The sequence below is a fragment of the Terrapene carolina genome, unplaced genomic scaffold (assembly GCF_002925995.2).
Source record: "Terrapene carolina triunguis isolate 2854851 unplaced genomic scaffold, T_m_triunguis-2.0 Scaffold132, whole genome shotgun sequence".
Classification (NCBI taxonomy): Eukaryota; Metazoa; Chordata; order Testudines; family Emydidae; genus Terrapene; species Terrapene triunguis.
The window spans coordinates 2,434,070-2,452,783 of NW_020664483.1; the positions used below are offsets into that span (position 1 = coordinate 2,434,070).

The following is an 18,714-nucleotide window of genomic DNA, read 5'->3' on the forward strand; positions in this document are numbered from 1 at the left end:
TTGAAAATACAGATCTCACTGCTTAAGCCCAAAGGTCCTCCCCTACTTCAGGAACACCTCCCAAACAAGTGTTGGTTTACTGCTACTCACCTACATAACCTTTTTGTTCCTCATCGCATACTCTCAACAGGAGCTCTCGATGGGAAGTGTTGATATCTGGGGCCACTAGTTTGACGAGTTGCTTCCACTGGGATTCTTGAACAACAAATTCTGTGCCCTCCTTGACCTTTAGGATGTTGAAGGCTTCTATCATCTTGTGATGCTTCATGTAAGCAAGTTTGCGGATCTCATTCTGGAGGAGACAATGGATTTCAGATACCAGGAGCGTGGATTTATTTCCCTCCCATCTCCCACTTATTTTTAAACTTAATGTAGTTTGGGGATATTCGTGAACACCAGATTTGTTCTTGCATTTCTATACTAGACTGCCAAGAAGGACTCTACAGGAAATGAACCGAGAGCAAAAGTTCCCAGCTGACAATGCTCCATTCAGCCAGAGAATGACTAATAATCCAGAGTGACTCATCTGGCCAGCTGTGGAGCAGTTGCAGCAAGCTACCAGGAAAGTCCTGCCCTGTATAGTTGTCACTAGCCCCTATTTCCTGCTCAGTCTATCAAAAACTTCCCAAACATATCGAGGTAGGATCCATAGCAACAGTTTGCTCCCATGGGACACCTCTTAGCAAAATTAAAAATCTAGATGGCTTATACTAGGCCTTGGAGGATGGTGTGCAATTGGGGGAGAGAAGGGGGGAAAGAGTGTTGGTATGTAACTAACAGCATGGAGGAGTAAGTCACAAGGGCTTTATTATGGACTGGAAGGCCCTCAAGTTGGAGTAGAAGAGAAGAGGAGGGAATCGATTTAGATATCACATCAACACTAACAAGTGAGGACTTGGAAAGTGGCAGCTACCCGTCTGATTTCTGTGGTATACAGATGGGAGATGATCCTGCCAACAGCTAACTCCAGGAATTTGGGCAGAAGAGGCAGCCAACTTCGTGACCTACCTCCACTAGGCAATCTGCCCAGCAGACAGCATGCAGGGATGGTTTTTGTGGTCTCCTGTTAGTGCATTTGGCAGGAGACTGGTGTACAAGAGGAAGGTTAGTCCGTTTATGAAAGTTCAGTGGAACTTTTAGCATTAGCCCTTTAATTGCAAGCACTAGACCTGCTTATAGTGTCCTCATTTACCCCCAAATTTGGTGGGTGCTACTGGAAGAGGGAAGTTCTACCCCACTCTGATTGAATACTGCATCCTCTGCTTTGTCCTCCTGCCAGTGCTTTAAGGGTACGTTACAGAGCAAACACACACTATGTAGAGTTGCTGCTGGATGGCAGCTGTCTTCCAAGTAGAGACATTCTGAAAGGAAGGTTTTCCTAATGTTTAGCAGGAACAGTGTGCAAAGATGACTGCACCCAATCTACTGATGAGCGCGCACACACACACACACACACACACACACACACACACACACACACACGGCATTTACTGTGAGAATTCAAAATAAGTGGTGGTTGTGGCACTATCAGTATTAAGGCATTCTGTATTGTGTATTTCTTATTTTTATTGAAGTAGCAGCCGGGCGCCCCAGGCATGGGCCAGGACCCCGTGGTACTAGGTGCTGGGCAGACAGGCATGGAACAGGGGGACAGTCCCTGCCTAGGGATCTTCCCTCTTCTCCCCACCTGGTCTTCTTTGACTGCAAGCTCTTCAGGGCAGGGCCCATGTTTCCATGTTTATACTGAGACTAATGCCATGGGTTCTCTGGGTGCTAGTAGAACCATTAAGTGACATATGGAAACCTCATTAAATGGCTCTAAAAGATGGTTCAGAATCAGCAACTGATTAATCGTACTGTCCCCTGGAAAGGATGAGTGGCTGGCTGCAGGACGTTGCCTTGAGGAGCCTTTCCTTGCAGATGCTCTGTAGGTCTCTCCCCTCTCTGCCCCCACCACTTAATGTTGCAGTACAACCCCACTACCAGGCTGTAACAGGAAATTTGCCATCATGCCAGCACCTTACAGCTGTGCCGTAAGAGGGGTTACTGGATAACCAAAACCCCACTTGACATCGAACACAAAAAATATATATATCGCTGTCCCACTGATTTGATGGCCTAGCGCTGGGCGTCGGACTCACTCCGCAAAGCGGTCTGCACTGGCTTCACAAACACTTGAGACTCGGAGGACCAGAGGAGGAAACAGATGTTGTTAAAGCAGAACACTCCATGCAGAGATGGGTAGAGTCGTGTTATTGCTATGCCCAGTCCAGGAGACTGCTGTATGCTCTTCCTCGCACACTTTACCTTTAAATGGTTCCTGTAATTGTTGTACACAACAGCCAGGAAGACAGACATGAAGAGGTAGGTGTTGATTACTACATAGGTTATGAAGAACAGGGAATACCACCAACTGAAGTCAAACGCCGGCATCCTAGACGGGGAGAGAGTGACGTTAGTCATTTTATAGTGAAAGCAGGGATTCATATATAGCAATAAAACCTCTGGGACAGCTTCCAAAATGCTGCCTCAGGATACATTGCACCTTATAGGCATGAGACTGAAAGCAGCGTTAGAGCAGGTCAGTCTGAAATTCAACAAGTCAATCACTATGCAAGAATCACAAGCAGCATGTTCTTTGAGTCAAAATTCTTCCCATGGGCGCTCATTTGCAACTGTTAATGAGGTGGATAAGGGTGGGTGGGAAGGGGAGTGTAGAATTTGGCCCTTGGGTGGAAAGCAGAGGACACCCCATGCTTCAGTCCTCTCCAGCTCTCTTGGTCCCAAGGCTATTGTACAATGAATGCAGCTCCTGGCGTGGGGGAGGGGAGAGAGAGAGAGAGAGAGAGAGAGAGAGAGACTCTCTCACTGGTAAATGCAACTCTGAATTAAAGGCTAAAAAAGCCATAAAACCCTCATCAGGGTTTGGGTGCTGCCTGGAGGTGGTGATAGTCCCCACTGTGGTAAGGGTTACAGGGTGAGGGGCAAGTCAAGCCACTCACCATCAGGACAAGGCTAAATGCTCCCACCTCCCCACCTGCAGAGTCCATCCAAGCCAGTCAGATCACACAGCACCTGGAGGCTTTTAGAAGTACTGTGCTGTTTGAGACTTCCTGATTTCCTAGATGATTATATCATCGGTGATTTAAGGACCCAGAAAACAGAGAGATCCTTTTACGTCAAATATGGTGACAGACTCGGCATGTCTTTCCTTCTACTGCAGTGAGCTCTGGATTAGGCCCTAGACTGCTGCTCCAGTTCTATGCACTATGCTGCGTTTCCCAGCTGCCCAGAGATACGTTGGTGCACCTAGATAGCCTGGCATCTGCAGAGCAGGGTACGTACATTACGTCAGGGCTGTTGGCTGTAGTCACCAGCACGTACAGATCAAATACGATTTCTAGGTAGTTTGTAAAATATGGAGATCCTTCCACTGTCCGGAGATTCCTGAAAAGGAAGAGACACCATGAAATTACACACACACACAGATACCAAGTCACTGACACACAGCTATTGCAGGGTGGTTGACACTGCAGTCAGACTCCCTGTGGCCTTATTTTTTGGGAGTACCCAATACCCACAGATGATAAAGCCAGTCATGGTTGCTCAGCAGTTCTGGAACCGCAGCCATACTTCGTCATCTGCAGGATTTGGAGCCGGCAGATTCCCTCGGATACAAAGCTTGAAACCCACCACACGGGGGACTCCAGAACGGAAAATGCTCTCACCTGTCACCGAACAGCTTCAGAGCCATGAGCGAGAACATGAGGACGCTGAACATGAAGAGCAGGAAGACGTACGTGATCTCTGGCAGCGTGTTTCGTATACTGCGGAACACTCTCCGGATCTGCCAAGACACAACAGGGAGCGTTTAGAAACCAAACTGCGTCAGCTTTCCCCATGGCTTTACACCAGAGTTTGTAGCCCCGCCATGATCAGGCAGAGCAGGAGACAGGCATTCTTTCCATTGAGACAAACTGATCTAGCCACCAATTAACTATGCCCAACAGCAAACTCCACTCTGCATCGTTACACCACTTGTTTCTCTAGGGCCCAAACTGGACCAGGTCAAGCTAGATTGGCTGCCTGGTACTTAGTTTTTGGAGGATGCCATCTTGGTCCCCAGAATGTCAAAGCTAAGTCTCTAGCCCTTATGTTTGCAAAGAAAACCTTCCAGCGTCCAAAGAAGATCCAAGCGTAAGCTGGTGCAACAATATCTGCCTGAGTCTGCAGGCAGCCTGAGAAAATAGCTTTGAGAGCCCCCCCCCCCCCAAAGTCTCATTTGTTTCAATGGGGTAATGCCCCGGGAGTCCCGTGACAATGATTTAATTAACAATATTGTTAGCTATTGTACGGTGTATGAAGTGTGTAAGGAAGGAGGGGGCAATCATCCTAGGAAGATCAGCACAGTCTGCTGTAAGGGTATGTTCCACCAGGAAAATGCTGCATCACAGGAAACCTGTGAGCCAACACATTTCAACTAGCAGTATTAGACACGACTTCACACTTGGTATAGACAAGCACTGCCATGGAGGAGTCTTTTCTGGGTTCCCATGGGCTTGTTGGCCAACTGAGCATACACAGTCTGAATGGCATCTCATGTAGGCAGAGCCTAGGAAGATACCAGGGCCTTCTCCCCCCGTCCCCAAGAGACAGAAGAGGAGTCCCTACCTATGTACAGCAGACACACCCTGTTGAAAAAGGGGAAGCAAGCAAAGGTTCTCATCTCACACCCGCCCGAAGATGTCCCCATGCACAATTCAGTCACTAAAGTCGACCAATCATTGCCAGACTCTGCCAGTCAGTCACCAGAAGGTCTTGGACTGCATCAACTTTAAAACCACGACCATCATCCTCACGTAAGTCACTGCTCTGTACAACTGCTTAGAAAAGCTTTTACCCAGAAGCCTGCATCATGGCACAGACAAGTGTGTAAGGCTATGTCTACACAACGAGTCTTCCAGCAGGGCACCTGTGATGCTCTAAGGTCTCCCGTGTAGCCACTCTATGCCGGCGGGAGAGAGCTCTCCCACCAGCATAATTAAACCACCCCCAACAAGCAGCAGTAGCTATGTTGGCGGGAGAGCGTCTCCCGCCAACACAGCACTGTCCACACCAGTGCTTTTGTCATTGAAAATTACATTCCCCCTCCCCCACTTCCCTGACTGACAAAAGTGCTAGTGTAGACAAAGCCTAAGCCTCCTCTAAGACACTAAATATGCCAAGCTTATAAAGCAAGTCGGCCTCTCACCCAACAGTTCCCCGGCAGGCAGAGGAAAAGTTGTTCAACATTAAGCAATCCCGTTCGAACCATGGGTAGGCCACTTCATGAGCCACAGCTGAACTGAGCGGTGTTCTAAATCAGAGTACGAGGGATGAAAGATTACACAAAAACCATGGAGATTTCCCTTTGGGGAGAGAGGAATGGAGATGGGACCACACAAGACAGATGTTAAGTCATAAGAATGGCCTTGATGGGTCAGACCAATGGTGCATGTAGCCTAGCCTGACTTCTGACAGTGGCCAGTGACAAAAGCTTCAGAGGGAATGAACAGAACAGGGCAATTATCAAGTGATACATCCTGTCACCTGGTCCCAGCTTCTGGAAGTCAGAGGTTTAGGGACACCCAGAGCATAGGGTTCTGTCCCTGATCATCTAAGCTAATAGTCATTGATGGCCCTAGTTCTTTTTTTAACCCAGTTATACTTTTGGCCTTCACAATATCCCCTGGCAGTGAGTTCCACAAGTTGACTGTGTTGATTGAAGAAGTACTTCCTTATGTTTCTTTTAAACCTGCTAAATATATTTTATTGGGTGACCCCCTGGTTCGTGTGTTACATGAAGGGGTAAATACCACTTCCCTACTCACTTTCTCCACACCATTCATAATTTTATAGACCTCTAGGACATCCCTCCCTCAGTCATCTCTTTTCTAAGCCAAACAGTCCCAGTCTATTTAACCTCTCCTCATGTGGAAGCTGTTCTATACCCCTAATCATTTTTGTTGCCCTTCTCTGCACCTTTTCTAATTCTAAGATTTTTTTTTTTTTTTTTGATATGGGGCGACCAGAACTGCAGGAAGTATTCAAAATATGGGTGTACCATGAATTTATATAGTGGCATTATGATATTTTTCTCTTATTATCCATCCCTAGCCTACTGGCTCCCAACGTTGTTAGCTTTTTTGACTGCTGCTGCAGCAGCATGTTGACAGATGTTTTCAGAGACCTGTCCATAATGACTCCAAGATCTTTCTTAGTGGTAACCGCTAATTTAGACCCCCATCATTTTGTATGTACAGTTGGAAATTCAATGCTATGTGCAAAGTGCATGTTGGAAGAAATAATCCCACCTGCCATTTTGCTGGTTAGAGTGTGCTCAGATACCATGGTGATGGGCACAGTTCAAGAACCTGAAGAGAACAGGCCAAGTTTTAAGATGCTAGCTCCCCTGGTCCCGCTATTCACATGTGGCTGTCACTACTGGGGCTGCAGTGCTGCCCATCAAGTCCCTGAAGCCCCTTCCTCCACGTTAGTCACTGCCGCACTGACAACCCTCCACAGACAGCATGGCGTCAGTGCTGCTGTACAGTAGCAATCCACCTGCACTGCCTGAAGAGAAAGAGCTGTGCAATCTTCTGGCCACACCTGGTTTCCACCAGCCCCATCAATGGCAGCCTAAGGGTTAAATCAGTCATGTCCCAACCCCTTCATCTAGCACAGCAGAATGATAATTGCCCCTACACCAAATACACACTCATCTCTTTGCACCTTAGAGCCCGGTCAGAGTTCAAATGCTTTTAACAAATCTTAGACAACCCTCCAAATCCCTACAAGGTAGGTATCATCCATATTCACACAGCCACAGACAATTTGAGATCACACAGTAACTCAGAGGCAGAACTGAGATTAGAACCTGTAACTCCAGGCTGCTGGTCCCATGCTCTCATTTTAAGAATCTGCTGTCTCCCCACAGCAAAGGGGGTGCCTTGATTGTCAAGCAAGGGCCAAGATAGCGTTGGAGGCAGTGATCCAGTCTGTTCATGACACAGGAGTGAACAAGCGAAGTCTGGGCAGCCTATGGGGTTGAGATGACAGCGTAATTAGCACAGCTGTGATCTCATTGGCCTAGAAGGGTTCTAGAAACAAGTAATTTTTGACAAGTGAGCAGAGCAGGCAACAGAAACAGGGTTAGGAAAGAATAATTAGGACATTAACCTAACTAAGAATCCAAACAAAGTGAACTGACCCCAAAGAACTTGGGACCATGCAAGGATTCAGGTTACAGCCAGAAGTTTTTCAATCCTGTTCTCCGAGCCGGCAGTGATTAAGTTAGGTCACAGCATAGGCAGAAGGAACTCTCTCTATTAGCAGTAGGGAAAATCCTTCCCTGCTCACGAAGAGGAGGAGATGGAGGCTCATTTTTGAAGCTACTGCAATTCCCCATTATTTCCACCATTCCAAAGCCATGGAACCACTGTCTGCAGGAGTCACTTTCTTCTCGCCTGGCTGTCAATGAGAGATCTTCACTCCATGCAGGAGAGAAACCCTGGCGATATGCACCCTATTCTCCCTCTGTCACAGCCAGAACACAAGAGTTCCCGGTCACACTCCCTCTGCTCTGCCACAGCCAGGCACCAAGAGCTTGACCGTTGGGGACAATGAAGCTCTAGAAGCATTTTGGATTCACACCAAAGGGAAAGAGGGATGTGTTTGCACACACCCAACAATGCTCACGCTGACCAACCACAAGGGTATCTTTGAAGAAGAGGGCCTTGGCAGACATGGTAAGAAAAGAGCCAGATCTTACAGCCACTCTGTCAAATGCTCTTACTCCAAGATATCAGCAGGCAACTTCAGGCAACCACCACCCCCCAAACCCATTCATGTGATGACCAAGTGTTGCTTACCTGGCGACTTTCTGCAAAGTTTATTAAGAAAATGGGCCTCAGGAATCTTGACCATCTAATGCTGTTTATGTTCGAGATTTTAAGTGCCCCATAGATAATCAGGTCAATTAAGGTCACCTGTGGAAGAAAGAGCAGCAACAATTCACAGGAAAGGGTTTGGTCTGCCACTCATTGTAACACAGGGACCTGCTCTTTGAGAATTAAGAGACCCCAGTTTCATGGGGTAGAGTTATCTCCTACCGGACATGGAAGTTTCAGTAGATTAGACCATGTTATGACATCAAGTCTGACAACGCACATATAATAAAGAAAATTGCTCTTGCCACATTTTCTTTCAACAGAATTTCAGAAATTATGCCTCTGTTGTAAGTCATGCTCTGAAATTGATCTATTAAGAGAAGAGGGGGACACATCGGAGTTGAACAATTGGGAAGAACATACAACAGGCTGTTTGTAGACCTGGCTATCAACCAACCCCATCATTTCACACAATCCTTGTCACAATGGAAGTGGAAGTGGGAAAAAGGTCTACAGAAGATCTAGCTTCGCACACCTAATTCCTTCACGTCACAGTGACCACCGCTGCAACTCACCAGTATTGCTATCATGATGCAGATATTCTTTGTATCCTTCCAAAACACATTGCGAGGGGTGACTTTGGCAAAGTGCACCAGTCGCCCGAAGAACACCAAAAGGCACAATACCTCCACCAGCGAGGTGGCCTGCAAAGGGAGGACAAAAAGTTTAAGGCAAAAAGAGCAAAAGAAAAAAAAAAAAAAAAAAAAAAAAAATTAAAGGCAAAAAGAGAAAAAAAAAAAAAAAAAAAAAAAAGTGGTGACTGTATTGCTAGACTGCCCCAAGATCTTCTCCTTAGCTGCGTTATTCTCTACTTGCCACCGGACAAGTTCAGACAGACAGTGAGCCAGAGGGAAGGGGGAGTCACAAGAAACACAGAAAGGAGGACATGTCAGATTGGTTTTCACTGGGAATTTGCTGTTGATTGAGCTATTTTTTGAACGGTCTCTCACCGTAAAATGTTTTAAAAAAAATAAAGTCCCCTGTTCTCGCGTAACACTAGGAATTTAATGAGGGTGGCATCTTAGGGAGTTAGTAGATTTTTATGTATGCAGAATTTGGGACGGATTCATGATGCCAGTGCAGTATGGAAGTCTATTCTGGAAATAGAACCCCTAGCTCTTCTAGAGAGCTTTTCATCCATAGATCTCAAAGCACTTTACAGAGGAGGCCAGTATCATTATCCCCAGTTTACAGAGACGTGAAGTGACTTTCCCCAAGTCGTCCAACAATGACCAAGCTGGGACAGATTCCAGGTCTCTGAAGTCCCAGTCTAATTGCTCTATCCCTTAGGCAACACTACCCTCCCTGATATAATAAACAAGAACCCCGAGCAGAAGCCAACACTAAATAATCATCTTAATGGTGTGCTAAGCATCTCACAATGCAGCTCGAGACATAATCCCTGCCACAAGCCAACCTTGGACGAGACGAGACCGCAGAAAGGGCGTTGGGCCAGATTTAATAGAAGACTAGTTACTCAAAAAAGGCTAGGCACACAGTGCGAGGGAAGACAGACATTTGTTTAAAATAAGGAATAAAATAGTTAAGGGTCTTCACTGGCCAGTTTCTTGAAGAGTTTGCAGGATAAGTGCATCTCCAGGAGGGAGAGGAATGAGGTGAGGTTAGTGGCCTTGCAACCAGCTCAGGAAGATGTTCTGTGCAGAGGGGGAAGCATGGTAGAAAAGCAGAGAATGCTGAAAGTGAGCCAACAATGTTTTGAACCTGGTGGTGGAGCAGAGGGGCACTCCATGGTACTGCTGATGGACGCACAGCACTCATTACCATTAACAGGGCTTGCACACATTGATGGGAAAGCCATTCCTTGTTTGCACAGGATTATATTTGCTATGCTCCCATAGAGTTCTGAAGATTAGCTTAATTCAGCAGTACCAGGGATCACAGATATTACTATAAAAAAAATAAAAATCGAGTAGCCTCCTCTACTGAATGCAAGCAGAGAAATACTCCTTTATATGACAAACTGGAGTATTATAGAAGACATGAACTTTCTCCATCCATCAACATGACAAAGCTGTTCCCTTTTACCCAAATGCTTACCAAGAAAGGGAGTGGGTACACAGCAGGATCTTCAAACACAGCAAGGAAAAGGTCTACAAAGATAAAGAAGTAGGTGGCTGCTTGCATAGTCCAATGGTTATAGAGATAGTAAAGTCTGGGGAGGCAAATCATAGATAGTAAAAGTTAGGGCACTAGTACATGTGTATTGATACAGCAAGTTTACAGCACAGAGAAGAATACAAGCCCTTCCAATCCAACAGAAGTAGGTTATGATTTCTGACAGTACACAATGGTGGCCCGTGAACACCCAAAGCAGTGGTGGGCAACCTGCGGCCCGTGAGCCACATGCAACCCACCACTGACCCAAAGACTACTGGAACACATACAACCTGCATAGAATATCTAGTCCAACCCTCTGCTCAAAGCAGGACCAACCCCAACTAAATCATCCCAGCCAGGGCTTTGTCAAGCCGGGTCTTTAAAAACCTCTAAGGATGGAGATTCCATCACCTCCCTAGGTAACCCATTCCATCTTGCAAGGCCTCAGGAGGTCACACACAAAAAAATAAAACAGCTATTTGCTGAGATTTTGTAAGAATTGTCCCTGTAAAGCACTTTCCTGAGTGAGCTAGTTCATTTAGCCAAGTTCTTGTGTATATTGGAAACTTCCTAACTGTTCAGATGACTGGTAAGACTCAGGACCTGTATTCTTCAATTCAGTTTCATAATAAAATGTTAACACAAAAACTTGGTAAAGTTGCCTGTTCTTTATAAAGTATCAGGAGGTAGCCGTGTTAGTCTGTATCTACAAAAACAACAAGGAGTCTGGTGGCACCTTAAAGACTAACAGATTTATTTGGGCATAAGCTTTCGTGAGTAAAAAACCTCACTTCTTCGGATGCATAGAGTGAAAGTTACAGATGCAGGCATTATATACTGACACATGGAGAGCAGGGAGTTACTTCACAAGTGGAGAACCAGTGTTGACAGGGCCAATTCAATCAGGGTGGATGTAGTCCACCCCCAATAATAGATGAGGAGGTGTCAATTCCAGGAGAGGAAAAGCTGCTTCTGTAATGAGCCAGCCACTCCCACTCCCTATTCAAGCCCAGATTAATGGTGTTGAATTTGCAAATGAATTTTAGTTCTGCTGTTTCTCTTTGAAGTCTGTTTCTGAAGTTTTTTTGTTCAATGATAGTGACTTTTAAATCTGTAATAGAATGAACAGGGAGATTGAAGTGTTCACTTACTGGCTTATGTATGTTACCATTCCTGATGTCCGATTTGTGTCCATTTATTCTTTTGCGGAGGGACTGTCCGGTTTGGCCAATGTACATGGCAGAGGGGCATTGCTGGCACATGATGGCATATATAACATTAGTGGATGTGCAGGTGAATGAGCCCTTGATGGTGTGGCTGATGTGGTTGGGTCCTCTGATGGTGTCGCCAGAGTAGATATGGGGACAGAGTAGGCAACGAGGTTTGCTACAGGGATTGGTTCCTGGGTTGGTGTTTCTGTGGTGTGGTGTGTAGTTGCTGGTGAGTATTTGCTTCAGGTTGGGAGGTTGTCTGTAAGCGAGGACTGGCCTGCCTCCCAAGGTCTGTGAGAGTGAGGGATCATTTTCCAGGATAGGTTGTAGATCGTGGATAATGCGCTGGAGAGGTTTTAGCTGGGGGCTGTATGTGATGGCCAGTGGTGTTCTGTTATTGTCCTTGTTGGGCCTGTCCTGTAGTATAACTAGCCCTTCCCCTTAAGTTATGTCACCACTGGAGCGGACAGCAGGCTCCCCAGCTCGGGAAAACAGATGCGCACTACCTGTGCTCCAGCTAGAAATAGCAGCGTAGCCCAGGGTAGCATAGGCAGCAGCTGGGGCCAGCTGTCCGAGCACAGACACGCCCAGCCCCCCAAGTAATGCCTCAACCAACCTTGACCAAACATTTTAGAGTCACTTCTCAGCACGGTCAAACTCCAAACTCCCAATTTGTTCTGTTTTAAGACAAAGCCATTTTGAAGATATCTGAGCTAAAAAGCATTAGGAAGGTGTCTCCCCCCAACCCCCCAACCCTTAAGGATTTTTTGGTGAACGCTAGCTTTAAAACACCTTTTCTCCAGATTTTCCATAAAATTTCTCCCCCGAGATGGGACATTGGTTTCTTTTGTGAAGAGTGTGGGCAGGGAAAGAGATGGAAAACCAAGAATGAGCATGTAATACAAAGCTAGCTTCCTTCCACCTTCACTACGGAGCATGCTCCCACTGTTCCATAACTTTTGGCAGCACACTTTACCCCTGGAGCTAGATTATATTTATTAGTGGGACATTCTAGCTTTCACAGGTGTCTTTTATTCATCCTTACAAAAGCACCATTTGACTTTCAGTTTTTTACCATGAACATGTTAAAATAGCAAATATGACAGTGCACTGTGCGTCCGTCACTGTTGTTTTAAGACACAAAGATTCTATAACATTGTCCATTGATACAAAGTGCTACACTTGCCTTCTTTTCGCTGGGGAAGGGAGAAGGGCAGGAAGAAACACTCAGTAAAATGGCGCCCCAGGAGGACAGATACTGGTTCTGAATTGGTGACTGCAGCCTCCAAAACATATTTCATGATTATGGCCATGAAAAAAACAAACACAAAAAAACCCACCACAACAAACAAACCACACACCACCACCACATAAACATCACCGATAGAAACATGGTTGGCCAGACTAAGAACTAAGGGACTAGAATGTCTTGGTGTTTTAATACAAGCACTACGTTGTTTGAGGGAAGATGAGCCAAATGGGACGAACTGATTGAGGTTAAAAATTAAAAAGGATGGGGGAAAAGACTGTTTTATCAACATGTATATCCACTGTACCTCAGCCTGTACAGCCTCTAGTCTTCTGTATTCTCTTCCTTTTGTATTAGTCACTTTCTCTTAATACGTAGAAATGCTTTAAGTTTAAGAAAATAATTCATACTGTCAACAATTATGTTCACCTTTAATAAAAGAGCTCGTCACTTAAAGGATAAAGTGCAGATTTTTGTTTTGGTTAAAAGCTGTTTGACGAACTATCGACAAACAACTGAGAGGAAAGACTCCTGAATGTGTGAACATCCCCTCCCGTTTGCTGGAGGGGCTGGGAAACAAGCAGCTATTCTTTCCTAGTAGCAAGACACCGCTGTCCCACACTGGTGCTCTGAAGATTTCTCCAGCAGAGAGAGAGATAGAGAAAAAAGTCAAGACTTGACATCACTAAGGTGAGAAAGAGAGGGGGCAAGAACACTCTCTCTGGGAAGAGTTAGTCTTCCTACATTCCAAATATATAAAATAAAAAATTAGATCTTTTTTCTAATTTTGACAATTAAGATGCCCCCCCCAAAACTTAACTTCCAGCAACTGCAAAAATAGTTAAGGCAGGGATAAGGGTTCACACAGCACTGAAGAGGGGCTGCAGGGGGCTCCCAGCACAGCAAAGGAGCCCAAAACACCTGAGTGCAAGGGATGCTGCAGTCCTGGCCTGGTGGAGTAGAGACACTTCCCCATGGCCAGGACCACAAGAAGTAGGGTGACCAGGTGAAAAAACAGGACGGGGTTGGGGTGGGGGTAATAGGCACCTATATAAGAAAAAGTCCCAAAAAACGGGACTGTCCCTTTAAAAACAGGACAGATGGTCACCCTAACAAGAAGGAGAATGAGCTCCCAGCTCCACCCCAAGGCAGAAGCATTACAGCAGCAGGGTGGCCTCAGCATCCTCCTCCTCATGGCCCTGGCTGGGGTTGTCTGCTCCGCCAGGCCAGGCCCCCAGACTTCCCCGCGCCTTGAGCTTGCAGGGAGCCCTCTACAGTCCCGCTGTCACGAGAGTGGGTCCATGACAGCCAGGCTGCAGAGGGCTCCCTGCACTGTTGTTGGGCTTGATGAGGAGTCCCTATTTATAATCACATTTTGAGATCTATCAGTTTTATATTGCTTTAGTTTTTCTAATCTAACGTCAAGTGGTACCAAGTTAAACAGCTTAGAGACGTCTATTACAAACACTATTACCTTTATCTACTGATCTCCTAAAAAATGTGTTTTAGATAAAGTTTGACAGGATCTATTTTCCATAAACCTATGTTGATTTGTGTGTATGATCTGGACTAATGTGAGCAGTGTACCTAAGCTACCAATAATTTTTAGTTCTGTGATCAATTGCTCTTTATCCGTTAAGGGAATTCTACATTAGACCTCATCCTACGTTGGCTGCAACACTTTTTGAGTTAGGAAACTGCCATCTATTATGTTTAGAAATTCCAAGGATGTTTTAGTGCGGGCAGCATGAACCTCCAGTACATGTCACTCAAACTGAAGTACCCCATGATCATGCAGGTTCTCTTCCTCCCCCACCCCCCACATGTTATAGGCTGGAATGTAAGGAGTTGGTCACCCTGTTCCCTAGTGTGATTTGGTGGTCTGTAGCAGACACCAACTAATACTCCATCATGTGCTTTATCTGTTCAGACATTAATGAATAAGGAAGATAATTTTCTTCTGAGTTATCGGTCACTCAGAAACAGCTAACGTCATTCTTGATGTAGAGTGCCACTTCCCCATCCCGTTTGCTCACTTGATCCTTCCTCAATATGTTAACCATTGAGTTTAACATTCCAATCATGCAAATCATCCCACCAGGTTTCAGTAATCCCAACTAGATCGAATTTATGCACATAAATGAGCAATTCCAATTCATCTTGTTTGTTACCCAGGCTGCTAGCATTGGTGTACAGGCAATTTGAGAATTTCTTCTTTTAATGTCCTTTTGTTCCTTGATTCGTTTTGTTCTCAACATCTCGAGGATAGAGTCCCCCCATCACAGAAGTATGGCCTACATTCTTTGTTGCTAGATTAAGCATGTGCATAAACATTTGTGGGAGCCGAGCTTTAGTGAATAAATTAAATTGATTTAAATCCAAATTTTCTTTGTATCCAGTGTCCCCCTCATCCCAATTAAGTGAAGATATTTTCCCAGTTAAATATTTTAATTCTTCACACAGAACATTGTTGTACTGGATGTTAGAGTGTTTTCTTACCTGACTGCTTGCGGTGAGGTTTCAAACGGAATGTTTCTATTATATTGAGCATCATAAACATAAGCTGCTGCCAGGAGAAGGTCCTGTTAATGATGGGGTTGGGAGAATGTGACACAGTTTAATTCAGTCAGAATTTGACACTCTTACATTTAAAGAGGCAATTCCAAAGAGACCTTCCAAGGAAGCATCTTTTTACCTTGAGACATTCCATTTAGGTGAAGATTAAAATAAATGGTGCTCTGAATAACGGTGCTATAAAGAGACTTCATGACATGCAGATTCTGAAATATATTCTAATTTATAAAAGCACAAGCAAACATACAACCTTCCCCTCACCCCTATTCATGTTGGAAGAGAAACCCAAAGTTCATTGCGAAACAAAAAAGTTGTATGATTATTTACTATAAATTTAAAATTGCTAGAAATATACAATGCAAGGAGAGGTTTAGGGGAGATCACCCGGTGGCTAGTAACGGTCTAATAACTTTAGGAATACTTTGCAGGGGAAGTGCTGTGTGCAGAGAGCACTTTATTCTTCTCTCTCCATTGAGGAGATTAGCATATGTTTGTTTTTTCCTTCTCTTGTAGCCAACAGCCAAATACTCCTAGCAGGACTCTGGATGGGGGAAGCGGAGGTGGAGTTCTCAAAGGGATGAGCTACCTAGGATTCTTGCCATCCTAGGATAGATTTCAAACACCTGAATTCTGTTTCCTGGAAACGTGTAAATTATCACCCTACTAGCTCACTGCATTTGTACCAGATACACACTATTTACAATACAGCCCCCCCTTTAGTTTCTGTCAATTGTGTCATTGCATGAATGACTCAGAACAGGGGGGCTGATTCGCTTATCATGCTTGTCTCAAAGAAAGACGATTTCAGTGCAAGTATTTAACACACGGATGGAGAAGCTCCATACGGAGTATGTTTAGCCAATGCTCAGCAGCATTCTGGGTCACCTTTAAACAAGGAAGAGTCAGCTCGGCAGCTTGCACTTTGGCAGCTGAGCCAGGTAGTCATCTGCCTTGTTAATGTGGCATGGAAGAGCAATAACACAGGTTCGCTAGTGCAGAGGGCACGAGAGGAAATTTTGGCTGTGTCTGCAAGTCTGTACTCTAACAGGACTTTACAGTACCCAGTGTGTTCACCGGTGTTTAATGGCTTAACTATTAAAATGCAGTGATTGAGGGTCTTTCTTCTCAAGAAACTGCTTAAAGGAACCTGTTGACATCTACAAAAAGAACAGGAGTACTTGTGGCACCTTAGAGACTAACAAATTTATTAGAGCATAAGCTTTTGTGAGCCACACACGCACACGAGAATGATCAGTTAAGGTGAGCTTTTATCAGCAGGAGAGGGGGGAAAATTGCTTGTAGTGGTAATGGAAATGGCCCATTTCCAGCAATTGACAAGGAGATATGAGGAACTGGGGGGTGGGGGGGAGGGAGATAAGCATGGGGAAATAGTTTTACTTTGTGTAATGGCCCATCCACTCCCAGTCTTTGTTCAAGCCTAATTTAATGGTGTCCAATTTGCAAATTAATTCCAATTCAGCAGTCTCTGGTTGGAGTCTGTTTTTGAAGTTTTTGTTGTTGTAATATTGCGACTTTTAGGTCTGTAATTGAGTGGCCAGGGAGATCTTGACATCTAGTGGATCTCATGAAGAACTGCAGCAGTGCCAAAGGAAGCCTCTTTGCTCCCAGACACCTGCTCTTCGTTTCTATGCTCTTTAAACCCACCTGCTCTACTGGTGTGGGTTTTTTTCCCAGAGGGAGTTTGTAACATAGTTGACAACACACAGCTCATGTCCACACACAGACACATAAGTATGGTGAACAAATGGGTTCTAACCAGGTCTCTGGACTGTATTTCAACTCTGCTCATGACCAGGGCTGTAACATAACTCTCAGGCCATGAATCGGGTCTCAGGACCCCAAATCAACATCTGTGCAGACAGCTTAGCCATTCCTCTGTCTCCCAGGTCATCCCTATGTAGGAGGCCATTCCAAAATACACTGGGCTGTGTGGAGAACACCCACACATCTGCTGCTTCTTGCGCAGCAACTGAGGCAATATGCAATAGTTACACAGAATTTCCCAGCATGCATTGATACAAACACCACTGTATAGAGGGGAAGAAACAGACAGGCTAACACAGTTGTATCAGAAAAAGCACTGCTGATGGATGTGCTGAATTGTGTTGACTGTAGACGTGTCAAACAACCTGCCTACACTACAGAGCCATTTCTGTAGATTTCTGTAACATGGTTAAGATACCCACTACACTATGGGTATGTCTACACCACAATCATGAGTGTAACAGCGGCTCATGGAGACAGACCCAAGCTAACATTAGCTAGCTCAGGTTCTGGAGCAGAAACGCTGCAGCATCCGAGGCTTCAGCACAAGCTAGCTGCCTGCGTAATTACCAAGGGCCCCAAGTCTTATACAGTGCACGTGGAGACCGATACTACGGTGGCTTCACTTCCATCCAACTAACAAGATTAAAGCTGGTTTAGGTATATGCCTACACAAGCTGCAGTCACACCCCATGCCTGCAGTGTAGACATTCCCTATGAAATAAACCCCCACTCTACTCAGTGCAGGAGATGAGTGCTGTAAGCAGGTGTCGCTTATAACATAGATAGTAAATGCAGTTAGAAGACCAAACATTTTGCCATGTAGAAAGGGCCTTTGTCGTCTCCATCACCTTCCTGCGATCCCATAGGCAACTGATTTTTAAGATACACCAGTATGGCATCCCCACCCACTGACTGAGTCACTTCCCCTCTCTTTAGAGGGCTAGGAGCAGAGCCAGGGAAATAATCCAGGTCTGTCTCCTGACGGAATCCCATGCTCTAGCCACTGGACCACACTGCCTCCTTACACAGAGGTCTCGGTCCAATTTCTTAACAGGGACTAAAGCTACAAAAGCAGCTGGAGCTGCTGAGGCCCCGCTCCCTCCGCAAACCAAAGCCTGACAGGCCATGGCTAGCCCTGCGCCCCTGGACTTCCCTAGAGGGAGGTCGAAGGGTAGGGAGAGGGCTTCCCCCTCTTGCCAGCGGACACACCCTGCAGCGGAGGTGAGTGCAGGCACTTGGCAGGGGGCAAAGGGCAGGCTGCCAGCTTTGTTCTGCAAAGGGGAAAAGGGGGGTTATAGCCCAAGAGCCCCTCCCTACAGCCCAGCGTGCATGGGGGGGGGGTGCAGACCTGCCCATCAGGGCTCCGGGGAGGGAGCTGGCAGCACCCACCCTGGCGCCCAGGGACAGGCTTGCCAGGCAGCAGCCGGGGGGGGATGCGCGGAGCCCAGTCCCGGGGGGACCCTGCACCCGCCCGCCCGCCCGCCGAGCCCCGTTACCTCCTGCGCGAGCGGCGGGTCCCGGGCTGCGGCGGACATGGCCGGGCCGGCTCCGCTCAGGGCCCCGCTAGCTCCATCCCCGGCGAGCCCCGCCGCGAGCTTTAACCCCGCCCGCACGTGACTCCGGGCAGCGGAAACAGCTCCCAGCCCGCGGGCAGCCCGGCCGGGACAGGCGGGCTCGGGGGGGACGGCAGCCGGGACAGACAGACAGACAGAAAGGGGGGGCCCGGCTAGGGATGGACAGACAGACTGGGGGAGGGGATGGCAGCCAGGGACAGACAGACAGACAG

The 18,714-nt window shown here is 46.3% G+C and overlaps 1 protein-coding gene across 4 annotated transcripts in view; it reads right to left on the reverse strand.

The window, feature by feature from the left end:
* Nucleotides 1-18,506, reverse strand: part of LOC112108447 (two pore calcium channel protein 1-like) — a 30,146-nt gene extending 11,640 nt beyond the window's left edge. For 2 of the 4 annotated variants that reach the window (XM_026653114.1, XM_029911906.1), the window contains exons 1-9: nt 18,425-18,505; nt 15,066-15,148; nt 10,047-10,161; nt 8,504-8,632; nt 7,911-8,027; nt 3,729-3,847; nt 3,346-3,447; nt 2,308-2,434; nt 91-292 (exon numbers count right to left, since the gene is read on the reverse strand). In XM_026653114.1, coding sequence (XP_026508899.1) covers nt 91-292; nt 2,308-2,434; nt 3,346-3,447; nt 3,729-3,847; nt 7,911-8,027; nt 8,504-8,632; nt 10,047-10,161; nt 15,066-15,148; nt 18,425-18,463 — 1,033 coding nt within the window. In that variant the 5' untranslated portion in view covers nt 18,464-18,505. Of the gene's footprint in view, nt 1-90; nt 293-2,307; nt 2,435-3,345; nt 3,448-3,728; nt 3,848-7,910; nt 8,028-8,503; nt 8,633-10,046; nt 10,162-15,065; nt 15,149-18,424 lie in introns of all 4 variants that reach the window. The other 2 variants (XM_026653115.1, XM_029911907.1) reach the window with 2 other exon arrangements.
* Nucleotides 18,507-18,714: the final 208 nt, after the last annotated feature.